The sequence below is a fragment of the Parasteatoda tepidariorum genome, chromosome 7, assembly GCF_043381705.1.
Source record: "Parasteatoda tepidariorum isolate YZ-2023 chromosome 7, CAS_Ptep_4.0, whole genome shotgun sequence".
Classification (NCBI taxonomy): Eukaryota; Metazoa; Arthropoda; class Arachnida; order Araneae; family Theridiidae; genus Parasteatoda; species Parasteatoda tepidariorum.
This window is the reverse complement of record NC_092210.1, coordinates 30,914,349-30,928,607: the sequence shown is the minus strand read 5'-3', so window position 1 is coordinate 30,928,607 and position 14,259 is coordinate 30,914,349. Positions and strand designations below refer to the sequence as shown.

The 14,259-nt window shown below is 29.2% G+C and overlaps 1 protein-coding gene across 2 annotated transcripts; it reads right to left on the bottom strand.

Annotated features, from left to right (window-relative positions):
• Positions 1-3,298: 3,298 nt before the first annotated feature.
• Positions 3,299-14,259, bottom strand: LOC139426004 (uncharacterized). 2 transcript variants are annotated; one of them, XM_071183240.1, is made up of 4 exons: positions 14,103-14,259; positions 10,043-10,163; positions 8,560-8,693; positions 3,299-3,460 (listed from the first exon to the last, which is right to left on the bottom strand). In XM_071183240.1, exons 1-4 carry the CDS (start codon positions 14,137-14,139, stop codon positions 3,324-3,326), a joined length of 429 nt encoding a protein of 142 aa, XP_071039341.1. In that variant the 5' UTR covers positions 14,140-14,259; the 3' UTR covers positions 3,299-3,323. The 2 variants fall into 2 exon arrangements, with proteins under 2 accessions (XP_071039341.1, XP_071039340.1); XM_071183239.1 differs by having other exon boundaries at positions 3,300-3,460; positions 8,560-8,696.

The window sequence follows — 14,259 nt, the reverse complement described above, 5'->3', positions numbered from 1 at the left end:
ACATCTTTTTAGTAAATACTAAGTCATTAAAATAAATTTGAATTCAAATAAATGACATGTAATTCGTTAAACCTATTAGAAATGTGCTATAGTATAAAATCTTAAGATAAAATTTCTAAAACTGATATCTCTTTAAAAAGGTTAAAATTTTGGCTATAATTAAGTTTATTAAAAATTGAAATAAGTGAATTGCAATGGAAAAACCTGCATAAACAAATAAATTCTAGTAAAACAAATAAATTCGACTTCTCTCTTCTGCCTAGCTTATGCTCTCTCTGGTTATTTCAGTTTCCGTTTTTAAAAGCGCTATATGTTGAGCCATCTAAGCTAGATTTGGCATGTGACATTTTTAGCGGCAATGATTGGTCAATTTTCTAGTGTTGCCATTCGGGGAGTTGTAATGAGGCCTTTTTTTTATCGCCGTGTAAGAGAAATATATATATAGATATTTTTTCCTATTTTGAATGTTAGTTAATATAGTTATTCAACTCATGTAATCATTATTTTTATGATGTCTTAACACAAGCTAACAGAATTTACTAGAGATGCGTTGGCCACAATTTCAAATAGTTGCGTGTCTTCAACGCCTAACAAAATTGTCGCCAAAAGTTGTTCTAGCTGTCTAGCCTCCTTGTATAAGTGTTGTTTTCGCATTACTTTGCTCAGGGGCGAAATGTAGTCGAATGTTTCATTCTACCAAAAGTTAAACAAGGCTTATTAAATTATTTTTGTGCAAGTATTACTTAGAGCTAATTTCTTACACTCACTAGTTAAAAAAGATTTAAACGTAAATGTATGTGATTCTAAAGAGCTAAAGTGGAACGCTATTTAAAAAAATGTAATTTAATTACAAGAAAGTAAGTACATAAATGAATCATTTTTAATAAAAAGATTTAAAAAATAATTAAATTAAATGAAACATGAATTTTACCCAATAGTCTTATTGTCTTGTAACTAATTTCTAAACTTAAAAATTTACAAATTAATAAGAAGTTCTTAAAGCCCGTAATTCTACGTGGCTCACATGCTGTTTACTACATTCTATTCAATTGAGGGATTTTGTAATTTTAATTAGCTTTTCTCACGTTCACGTACGTAACATCTGGATTGGAAAAAAATGGCTAAACGTTAAAAAAAAAGTTATTGGAAAGTATTTTTATAGTGATCAGTGCTTTTTGTTGTCCTTTAAATAATAAAATCATAAAAAAAACATTTTGCATTGGTTCTTTTACTACTTAAATAACAAGATAAAATTATAATTTTTTTTTTATCCTCGCGAACTACGAATAACAACAGACAATTATTGTTGAAAATTTTAAGAACAAAAGTCGCATTTGACAGATTTTTAAAACTTGTAAAAATATTATATTTAATGAATGCAAATATGTAAGCAGAATACTTTAAACTCACATTTTGCTTTCCCATATAGCCAAAACAAGTACATCAATGTTTGATATTTTTATAAACTTCATTAAATTTAAAAATGTTGGTTGTCTTTTTCAGCTACGCCTCCCCCCGTGAAACCTCGACGCCAGACGACCGGTCCGTTAATCACGCTTTTCAACAATATCATATAATTTCCATTCAAAACGGCTAAAATAATCCAATTAATTTTAATTTTATTATTTGTCGCCTTTTTCGATGACTTTATGTTATCAGATTAAGCAAAACTCGTTTTCAGACGTTTATCCCTCCAAAAATTTTCAGTATCATTTGGTATAACACTGTTTGCTGTCACTTCTGATAATTATAAATTGCTATAATCAACAATGTTCTCAAATATCTATCCCCTACTTAAGAACTTCCCAATGACTTTATGTTATCAAATAAGGCGAATCATATTTTCAGAAAGCCACCCTTTCAAAAAATGGATAAGATTCAGTAATATGGTTATCTTTATTTTGATCTAATTAATTTAATTTAATTTAATCTATTATTGATCTAATTAATGTAATTTAATTTAATCTATTACTGATCTAATTAGTTTAACTTAATTTAATCCATTATTGATCTAATTAATTTAATTTAATTTAATCTGTTATTAATCTAATTAAATGAATTAGTTTAAACGTGAGCATCAATATAAGAAGCACATAACCTCATGTACCTTTTAAAATACGAATTCGGAGACGGCGTTCTCATACGTAATTATGAACGTTTATTTAATTGGTGATAACTACGATGCCGGTTATCGCCGTATGGTTGTTGCAATATTTAACTCCAGGAAAATAACTAAAATTGCTTAAGTAAAAAATTGATTTATTAAAGTAAGAATTAGTATACTTAAAAAAATGGCCATATCCAAAATATACAAATCATAAGGAAAAGTAATTTCCCCAAGAGATCAATACTAAACACTCTCCCACATCGAGAGTTTTTGATAGCATGAATGCTATTTTAACGGATGGGATTGGGAGGACAGCAGGGGCACCCCCAGTCGCCCCAAATTTAAAATTGCAAGTGAATGAATTTATTCCTAACGGACACACGAGCATGAAGCGGAGATCTCAAATTGGCGAATTATCGAAATATAACAGATCCAAAATAAAGCCAACCCGGATAATCAATATTAGGTGTGAAAATACCCTGGCGATTGCGGATCGCCAACAAGACTGTGAGAATTATTATAACCATGTAACTGAAACATATTTGCAGTAAGAAATTAATAATAAAGAGTTATAAATAGATTTTTGTTTTCGATCAGGCGTGGCAGTGAATTAAGGAGTCTACATTAGTATTGAAATAAAAAATTAGCCGTTACATTGATCGATAAGAAAAGAATAAAATATTTTATGCTCGCTTTTATAAAGATTTACTTAATGATTTAATTTAAATATAATTCGATTAATATGATTAGAAAAATAAGTTTAAGTAATTAAAGATATTTTAAAAGGTAGGAAATATGTAATACCAATTGTGGCATCACAATAACCTAAGATAGAAATCCTATAATAAATAGTTCATAAGAACGTACAACCAATTTTTGATTAATTAGAGCTCCAATTTTGCAAAGTACTCATGTTATAAAATATTAATCAAATCCTGTGGAATCATGCTAACTGTTGATCGGAGGGAGTTTTCAAGTAAAAAGTTTGGTCCACCATGCGTTTGTATATACACCACGCTGCAAATCGATGGATTTGCTGTTTTGTATAAGGTACAGATATACAGACATACATGCAAACATTCTTTTTTACATAGATTTGGTTTGTCTTTAATTTATTTTTGCAAACGTAGTTGTAAATGTGCCAAAAAAGCAGGGAAGACAAAATGTTTCATGCTTTTAAAGCAGTATTTTTTTAAAATTAAACTAATCAATTAACTTACCCACAAACTTGAGGTAATAAAGTGTCATGATCCTGCCCAATTAATTTGAGGAGACCTGTATAACAATTGGTTGCTCTCCATTCAACTATTTTAGGACTGCACAGCAGACTACTTGGTTCTGTTGTAGCTAAAGCTACATGAAAGATAGCACATTTTCAAACAAGCCTAAGGGAATACTAACAGATTGCACAGTTCAATAACATACGATTTAATAACGAGTTTTTGTCTTAGTTAAGAAGCAATCATATTTATCACGAAATATTATGGGTTTTTTAAATGTGATCTGGACCACCTGTTCTCAATTTTTTTCGGGTATGTTCCATTACCGAAAAAAATTATTAATGATTGCCTTTTTTCAGCGAAACCAAAGCTTCATAAACTAGTTGTAAACATATTAACCAAAGAAAGTCCATTAATTATTTTAAAAATATTTAACACGAAAAATTAAATAATTTGATCGTTACACATCGTTAAGTACTTATTACCCATTGGCAAAATGTGTCTCGGTTTGGACTTCGTGGCGTCCTCACTTTTCAACTACAATAATCAAGAGCACTAATAAACGATGCGCATGCGTTGCTATGGCGACCGTTGTTGTTTGATAATTTTGAAGTTATACTTCTTATGCGACTTCCAACAAGGAAGCGTTAAACGTTTAATGCTACATTTTTATTGGCCGGAAAATCACGTGGTAGGATCCAGTTTTCCCTCATTCATTTCCATATTGTTTTGGTTATCACTAACATAAAAATAATAAAAGTCATAGAACTTTTGTTTTTGTGTAAATATTTTTTTAGTTTGTTTTGATACACATATAATTTAATAGGGAGCAGGAAAAAGAATCGTTGAATAGAACTTGTGATCCTTCTACGACTGCTGATTCTTCTACAACTAACGTCGCAGGTTACGAAGTTTAACTTCTTCCGCGCGGAGGGACACCACGCACTTTTTTCTTTTTAGAATTCTTTTTCGCTATTAATTTTGTTACGCATTAAGTTGGTGAGTTTATTTTTCGAGGTATGGGACCAGAGAGATCACATAAATACTTCTTGAGTTGTGAATAAAAGAGAATTTCATTATTTGAACGATATTTTTGTTTTTATTGATTCAATTAAGAATTAGAAATTCTAACCTACAGTTCAAACTGGATCGTTTTCAATACAAATTCAGGTGAATATCACACGTAAAGAGGGTCCAAACTAATTGATACCATCTCAAAAGTTAGAGTTGAAGCAAGAAAAAAACGATTGCAAGGCCTAAACTTACCGAGGCTGAAAAAGCCAAAGCCAAAGAGCGTAGACGGGAAAACCTTTAGCGTTACACGCAAACGGAAAAACGAAAGGATTCCGTTCGCAAACGCAAAGCATGAAGCCTGTCCCTCACAAAAGTTGAGAGAATTAAACCCTTCCGAAGAGCGAATGGTGATTCTCCAAACCCCTTTCATGCAAATATGAGGATTGGGAGTTGATACCCAGTTAGAGATCCATTGTCAACAAAGGATCCATTGTCAACATACCCAATAACTTGCACAAGACCGTAGAATGTCTTCCATGCAATATAAATGATTCATTCACTATTCATTTAAGAGTGAAAGGAAACCTAGCTTTCGAATCATATTTCATGTATGAACTTGTGAATCCGAAAGGGGTGTATTATGCTGCTTACAATCTAAATCAAACAGCATTGCAGCAATACGAAAATGTTAATATTGGTCTCGATTGGCTGTTCAATATCTATTCAGTCATCAAAAGAATTTACACAGAATGCGTCTGAGCTGCATTTAAATATGCTTGTGAAATTGTATACCGAGTAGTTCAGGATTAACCGGTGAAGATGCCCAAGATGAAAACACAATAAAGTTTCTTTTCCAAAAACAAAGCGAAACAAAAATAGACAACCATTTTGTCAATGGGTAACCGGTAATCGCCGTGCGGTGATCACAATTTTCTTCATTTTGTAGTGAATCGTATTTTATTTAAATTCATTTTGTTTGGTTGCTAATTTAAGTAGTTCTAAATAGACGTCTCAGTGGTAGATGGATCATGGATTAGAATCCCCTTGCCGTTGGGCTAAGTATGGGAGCTTTTTTGTAGTTTTCCTCTCCTTGTAACGCAGATATGGGTTATTTCCATCAAAAAGTTCTCCACGAACGCAAAATTTCTCCTAATACTTGATCTAGGAGATCTCTTGTCTTTTGGATTGAGTTCCAAATTATAAGGCTACGGAGTTGAACATTAGTAGTCGTTAACTCAAAAAATTGGGTCAGTTGTTCAACGACAGTTAAAAAATAATATAATTATAAAATAAAATAAGTTATAAACCTGCGGGGGAAAACGAGGGAAACTATCATTTTTAAAGATTTTTTTTTTCATAATTGGAAGGGGTAAACCACAAAGTTAATGTTTAAAAATTTCTCATCTCTCTAGCCCCAGCTAAGAAGTTTAATGATAATCCAAATAATAGAAGCACAAACAAAAATATTTGTTTTGAATATTTAGTTAAGAGTTCAGTAGCTGCAAAACAAAGCATAGCAAATATTTTTCATTCAACATTGCTCTTTTAATTTTTTTCAAAATTGCATTCTTTTTTTTTCTTTTTGCTACAGGAAATTCATTTATTATAAGGGCAATATAATAATATATAGCAAATATTTTTTCATTCAGCATTGCTCTTTTAATTTTTTTTAAAATTACATTCTTTTTTTTTCTTTTTGCTACAGGAAATTCATTTATTATAAGGGAAATAGTGATACTACTTGATATAAATAAGTTTCCTCATTTAATTTTAAATTAGTTGATCCTTGAATGAAGTTAAGCTTAATTATTTGATGAACAAAAAATTAAAGCTAACACTTTTTCAACTATGATTTGCAATCAAAAATGATATTTAGGAGCTTTAAAATAGATAGTTTTTAAAGTAGGTAACATTTTTAAAGATTTGTCTCTTTAATAATAAAGGTAATATAATAATACTAAAAAAAAGAAAGAAGAAACAGAATTATTGCTGATATCTGAAATTTGAACCTTGATAGTTTATTTTTTCCAAGCATTTATTGTACAGGTAGTTTTTTGTTCCAGTTTAATAAATTTTTACTTTTATTAAATTACTTGAATACTTTAGCATTTAAAGTTATTGAAGAAATATTTTAACCGTAAAAATTTTTGAACTAAATCAGAATATAAAGAAATTAAAAATCTAGATTCGTTCATTATTGATATATATATTTTTTTTACTGAACACCTGGTAAAAATAATATTATTTTGAATTAAAATGCATAGAATAAAGAAGTTTCATCTAATACACTGAAAAACCATGGTGCAATAACTCTCCAAATTCTATGTTGAAAAACTTCATTAATTGTGGGAATGAATAATTTATTTCAAGTTCATATAATCAAGCATTCATATAAACATTAAAGAGTAGAGGTGCAGTTAAGGCACCGCTCCAGTGAATTTGTACTATTCATGAATAGAAGCTGTCAATGTTAAAAAGGGGTATGTTACAAATCTGCACCTCCGAGAAAAACGAAAACAACTTCAACAATTGCGGCAAGATTGTTTCAATTGCATTACTCGGTATTTGATAATCGATGATTGATATTCCAAAACCAACAAAAAATGCCAATTTTTCTTTAACGCCAATTTCGGCAACGTTTAAAATTCGTCTGATGGCCACAATGAATTGTTTACTATAGTATAATGTTTGTGGTGTTTACGACACTAAAACTATCCTTGCATTCGTTTATTTGAAACTATATTTGAAACTATATTTGCAGGTATTTGAAACTATATTTGGTATTGAGATATAGAAAATGTTTTACAGTGAGTGTGACTTTGCAAAGACTTCAATTATAGGTTCAAACAAGGCTTAACTTGATTGTAACAGAAATGTTTAAATGTTGGGGTAAACAAAAAGTTGGCGTGGGTTGAACTAAAGTTGGACCATCCAACACCTCCTAGAAAAAGGAAGACGGATCAATTTAGTAGTCCGACGAAACGAAGTTAAACTGCGCAGTAGATGAAAAATAAGATAGATGTCGTTACGTTCGGGGTACTAAGCTGCGCAGTGGTGGGATTTACGAAAGATGTCATTACGTTTGAACTACTAAAATATCGACTGTCTCATTTATGGTAACCAGTGCTGGGGCCTGCTGTTTTCTACGAGGTGTTAGCCCATCACGAGTTGACATGAATTTATTCACACCGGTAGGATTATGAGGAAAAAGCAAAGAAAATTGGAGCGGAAAAAAAACCCCAGAGAATCGACGGAAAGTGAATATAGACATTGTATTTGATGGTTTATCAACACAGTTTTTTTATTCAAACTGAATTTTTTTCTTCTCAATTAACATTTTCTACAGATTCTTACTACGACTACTTTTACTTAAAATAAATTAAAAAATGCAGGATATGCGTTTGACGTCACGTCGCTTCACTACTTCCTTCCAGTGAGAACCTCATTCGAACGAATAGAGAAATTTAAATGGAACTTTAATGGATCTCCCAACACCCGATATCTTGTTAGAAAAGCCATCTTAAGCAGTTCGTCAAAAAACTTAACATTTTTCTTCTTAACATTTGAAGCATCCATTTTAAAAATGGCTGAAGGTGCTCTAACTGTAGGTATTGAACTAAAAGAAGAGGCGATGTTCTTTAAGTCTGCAGACTGTTCTGTGAAGCATTAATTCAAACGATTAATGGAGATGCTTCGGGATTTTCCATTTATCGATTGTGTGAAGTAATCCTTTTTTCTTGAAAGCACTGCAAAAGGTTTCAAGACCTTTCGTCACAAAAATGGGAGGTTCACTATGTCGAGAAGGTAGAGTAGGCCTAACTTGCGAGAAATATTTCCGCAGTTGACTGGAAAAAGTAGAAATTTCAGTAGAAAACTTCATGAAGAAAATCATAAGGTAATCATTAAGGTTAAGGTAGTTGTTAAGGTTATTATCGCTTGTAGCGATAAATTGCCAAATCCTGCAGCTCCTCCACATTGGTGAAAGATTTTGACCCAAAATGGCGGACGAGTCAGTCTCTCTGATTTAGGGGCAGTAGAAATACTACGATGTGCCTATGTTGACGTCACTTGCAGGTATTCAATTGCATGATATCTTATTATTCCATAATACAAATTATTTCCCTCTTTGACTCCATCTCTTGATGGAATCAACCTAAGAGAAATAAAATAGCTAAGTTTGTTTCTTTTGGCTAAAAAACAAATCTCTTAAATTCTTACCCTTATTTGAACAAGTGCCTCTAATTTTAGCTTTTAATTCCTTAATCTTTATGCGAACTGCAAATCTGTGTTCATCATCAAGGGTGCACTCATCAACGACTGGAGCTAGACAATCTTCTAATGTCTTCAATTCCCTACTATAAAATGTGTTTCAATAAAAATTATGTCAGTACATTTTAAAATAAAATTTTGTTTATCCGTCTTAGTTTTACAATGCTTGGATGTTAAACTGCATAATGACTTTTTAAGGTTAAGTGCCAATATGCGTTTAACCGGTACATTGACTGGTACAGATGTTCTTCTATATATATATATATATANAGAACTACTTTAAATACTAATATCTTGCGCAGTTAACTAATTTTCTTTCTTCAGATTTTTAAATACTAACTAACTAACTAACTCAGTGGCGCGACAGCCCATTAAGAGGGCCAAGGCCGACTGTGCCCATCTCAGTTTTCTTGACCTTGGGCTCTGGGGTGCAGGAGCATATGTTCCGGTCAGGTGGTCAGCCGAACGCGGAACCCCCAGTGTTAGTTCCCAAGCATGCTTGGTACTCATTTTACCGACCCACTGAAGGGATGAAAGGCTGAGTCGGCCTTGCCCGGCCCAAGGATCGAACCAAGGACCTGTGGCACGGCAGCGCGAAGCGCTACCACTCAGCCACCGGGTGTACCTTCAAGACCTATCCATTGGTATAATTTAATGCGATATTTCTGAATAAAGAATATTTTTCCTAAGATAAATTTTATTCTTAATATGTGTCGTTATCGCCAAAAAAATTTTTGCTGAAAAAGAGCATGAAATAAAAGAAAGCAGTAATCAAACTTACCTGCGTGTAGCAAAATGCGGTTTAGGTTTATAAGTAAAATAATTAAACAGTTAACAAAATTCACGAAGAGGTAAAATATTTAAGTTGTGCTTATAGCTTGAATCGAATAAAAAAAAAATTAAAAAATATATTTGGTTGGGAAAAAATTAAGCAAGAAACATATTAGTGCTGCCATCTATGAGAAAAAACTAGTAAAAAAATTATTATTCAAAAATTAATTTAAAAAAAAACCCAAAATAAGGAGAAAATACAATTAAATTTATAACAAAAAAATTGGTAAACGTAGTAATTTAATTAACAGACTAAAAAAGGAAATAATCATTCATTTCCATTCCATCATTCATAGGGTAACTTATTTAAGAATCAGTGCCTGCAAATATGGATAGAAAGCCGTTTATAGATGTTATCCTTCATTCATACATCCTTACATAATTTTAAAGATTATACATTCCCATCAATACCAACAACCTTCACCCTAATATATATATATATATATATATATATAATATTTCAAAATTGTTAAAAAATGAATCAATACAGTAAATATTACGAAATTGATTTACTATATTGTGTTTCACAAGATTTTTTTTAAACAACTTATTATTATTATTATTATTATTTATAATAAAAAAATTAAACAAATGAACTTACCCACACTCTTCTTCTTCTCTACCTATCCTAAAATTAGCCATAAAATTTCTAAAACAAGAGTGAGTTCCTCTTGTGATTCTAGATTCACTGCAGCGGTCATTTGCTTGAGTTTTGCCCCAAACTAGAGAAATGTTAATAATTTTAATATTTATTTTAGAAGAATGAATGCTAATAAGTGACTAAAGAGACTTAAACCACGAAATTGATCTTCAATAGTTTTTTAAATTATAAGGTTGGTGACACAGTACCATGCGATTTTTGTCCTGATTATTAGTTTTTAAACTTTTCATTTTGCTCTTGTAATATTTGTATATATTTACAGAAAACTTGGAGAGAGAGCATTATTTTTAAAGAACGTACACTGTATTTTCAAATTACAATTGTCAAATAAAGAACGACTTAATTAAAAAAAACACTAAAGGTATAATTCTTTTCGTAATGTAAACACAAAACTGATTAATTTTAAAGATAGTAGAATAACCTTATAACTGATAGCATTATAACTCATAATCTTACTATTTATAATATAATAAGAAATTGTGAGCTAAAATCCTTCTAAAATGATGTGGCTAACAAATTACACAGCTCTTAATTTTCTCAATTACTATTACGCTCTTTAAAAATTTTGATAACTCTTCTTTCTGAAGTAAAAGTTATATTGCATTAGTGTACGAAAATTGTCAAAGTATTTTTATAGTTTCTAGACTTCTAGAGTATTGTCAGCTTGTTACATTCAAATTACAAAAAACCTTTAAGAGTAATGCATTCATAAATAATGCCAAAACGGACCTTTTTCGATGTACCTTCTCTAAGAAACTACTTATGATATCACTTCAAATTCTTTTGAGAATATTTGAGATTATATCATAGATTGAGATATTTTTCAGAGTTAAAAGGAATACTTATTGAGTTTTGAAAGATTTTGCTCAAAAATGATGAAACTTTTCAAAAAATTCTCAGTTCATAAATTTGAAAAGAAAAATCTGACTAAGATATGTATTAACAGTTATCACAGTATAAACAAGTATATATAAATAGTCTATAAAAAAAACTGAATATCTTGTTCAGATGCTGAGAAAAGGTACATCGAAAAAGGTCTGTTAATGCATCATTGGTATATTCCTTACTGACTCCCGAATTAGTATATTCCTTACTGAATAATATACGGTAAATAAAAGTTAACATAAGAAAACACTCGTAAAAAGTTTTTCCTAATGCAAAATTTTAACTTTATGTTTCTCAACTTTTTGCCGATGCTTTTTTGCAGTCAAAATATTTATGGCTTTTGAAAAATGACTTAATGCAGATTTTCTGCCTTAAGCTTTCAATGAATCGAAAATTCAAATTAATTTCGCAAAGATGCTCAATCGACAGGCTGAAAAAAATTAAAAATGCGTCGTAAATTTGTAAAAAAGTTTTACAATTTATAAGAATCGAAGAAAATATTCATTTTTTTGAAATATTGATAGCTTTAGAAAGTTCTTTCGCTTGAAATTTCTTTAAGTGTTATTTTAACTATTTGAAATTTCTTTTTTTTCATTTTTTTATTTTTTCATTCTGTTGCCATTCAACAGACCCTAAAATTTCTCTTTTTAATTGTTAATTTTATTAAATTCCATAACATCGATTGGAGCAAGGAAATAAAACTTAGCTATATAGTTAAGAAAAAAAAATCTCTTTTCATTACTTATCTTAAAACCAAAAAAATTTTTTAACCTTTTCTAAAATTCAATCTTAAACACCAGCACTAACTGTTCATTAAATACAAGGGTCTAATACTCTTAGAACATTTAATCCATTAGCATTGCAATTTACACAAAAATTCACTCAAAAGATTAAAAGTTATAAGAGATGGATATTTATTTTTTTATGTAAGACTAAAGATATTTTTTCTTTATTAATTAAATTATCAATATTTGCATTTAGGCGAGAAAACATCTTTTTTGATTCCTCCTCTTCGATCAATAAAATATGTAAAATGGATTTCTGGTATTGTTTATGTTTGCTATTTAAAAATATAGATTAGTATGCATCTCTATTATTGATAGTATTATAGATTTCTATTATAGAGATTAGTAGAGATTTGAATCATTTTATGCGTATTTTTAATTATTTTATGAAAAAAAGTATTTAAAATGTTTTTCACGTAATTGTAAAATAATATAAGCTTTTGAAGTAATAAAATGCAATTTTGAATGTAATAAAAATGAATTTCAACTTTTCAAAGCTTTAAATAATAAATTCTAGAATCACTAACCTTCTAGAATCACTAAATTCTAGTAACCCTTTATGTTCTCATTTGTGATTTTATATATATTTTGCGACATTACAGATTATTTACATTCTCAATAATTTCTCCCAGTACAGCCAAAATAGCTGTGTAAAGTAGTTGTGTTCTACCAGCTGTATAAAGTAAGTTCAAGAAATTATCTTTGAAACTATTTTGAAATTGAGTGAATTGCTTTGAATTTTTTTGGACTAATGTACTATACCATAAGCATGTAAAAAAAACAAAATTTAAAATTAAATTTCGTTGAAAATTCAGAATTAAAAACAATTTTTGATGTTACTTTAAGTATATACTTCAATGTTTAATTTTTTGGTCTCATTAATGTCCCTGCTTATCTTTTTCGGCTATTAATAAAAAGAATTTTGATAAAAAAAAATTTAAAAAAAGATTGCTTAGTTTTGAAAAAAACACAAATTTTTATGAGATATTTTTAAGAAACTCAAAATATAAAGCAGATGATGTGTACAATTTTTGATTTGACTTAAAATATCATTCTTCAACACAATATTTTTTTTTATTTTAAGTAAAAATAATTCTACTTATCTTATTTTGTTATCTTTAAAAAAAGTTTGGAAAATTAAAACTGCTCAATTTAAGAAGAAAAAAAATATTAGACAAATTCCAAAATCTTTTTACAGATTTTCTAATGACAAGTGAAAATAAAATAAATTCGTTAATACTAATTATATGTTTCTATTACATTTGGGTATTGTTAATTTTTATTCAGTTTTCTTGAAGATTTTATAAATAAGGTTTTAATTTGAATCAAAAACATTAACTAGTGTTAATGGAGACAAAGCCAAAGTAAATTTTTTTTTGATACTCAGGAAAGAATTAAGTGCAGGATTTAAAATCATGAGAAAAAGCCATAATTTTTTATGAATTTGTTTCCTGGACAAATAAAATACAGCATTTCAAAACATGTAGAATAATAAAAATAGTAAGTACATGTGTGTATATATTTATTGTTATGCATCACATTTGCTTTAAGTTTCAATCAAAAAAGTATTAATAAAAAGGTTTCGTTTTTAATATTTTTTTTTACTTGCTTAATTTATCTCAAAAGCTTAATTACTACATAAATTAATAAAATCCCAGTTTCCACAGATCTAAATTAAATTTATATGTAAGAGATGGATATTTTTGGAAAATATTATTTCCAAATTTTCAGTATTTTGGAAAACCAATAATTCTTAGTTATTGTAAAACAGAAATAATAATAGTATTATAATTTCTATTTGTATTTCTCTCATTTTGTAATGACTTTACATTTAGCACACTGTAAAAAAATTTCGTACCAAATTACTATGAAAAGTATCAAAATTGGGCTTTATGGTACCATAAAGCAAATTTTTACAGAAACATGTTACGGAACAAAAAAAAGTCTGATATACCGTAATTTTTACAGTAATAATTTCTTTAAAACCACTGAATTTCTCTAAGTAATCAAATATTACTTTAAAAATTACGATATAATATTTTACTGTAATGCCAGATAATGCCGGTACTTTTTACCATACTTTGAATTGGAATTTTGAACAGTGCACTTAAAAGTTTGGAAAGACTAAATATAATATATATATATATATATATATAGATAGATAGATAGATAGATAGATAGATAGATAGANAACCTATATATATATATATATATATATAAATGTAAATTATAATATATATATATATAAATGTAAAATGTAAATGTAAAATGTAAATATATATATATATAAATGTAAATTTAGAAAGATAACATGATAATAATTTTCTTACCAATGAAGGCAAAAACTAATAACAGATTTGATTTCATGATGAGTGTTGTACCTTCAGTATTGTAATATACTGAGATCCAGATAACTGCTTAGTGTCTTCTTCAGCACTCCCACCCCCATTTTATTTATTTCACCGGAGGAAATTCCCCTACGCATTG

What these genes read in the sequence shown, in the direction of transcription:
- LOC139426004 (XM_071183239.1), bottom strand. Translation starts at nt 14,139, where the DNA reads ATGAAATCAAATCTGTTATTAGTTTTTGCCTTCATTG. An exon ending in AGAGAAGAAGAAGAGTGTGG is followed by an intron (nt 8,697 to 10,042) that starts GTAAGTTCATTT and finishes CACATTTTATAG; the next exon opens with TAGGGAATTGAAGACATTAG. An exon ending in AGGCACTTGTTCAAATAAGG is followed by an intron (nt 3,461 to 8,559) that starts GTAAGAATTTAA and finishes TCTTTCATGTAG; the next exon opens with CTTTAGCTACAACAGAACCA.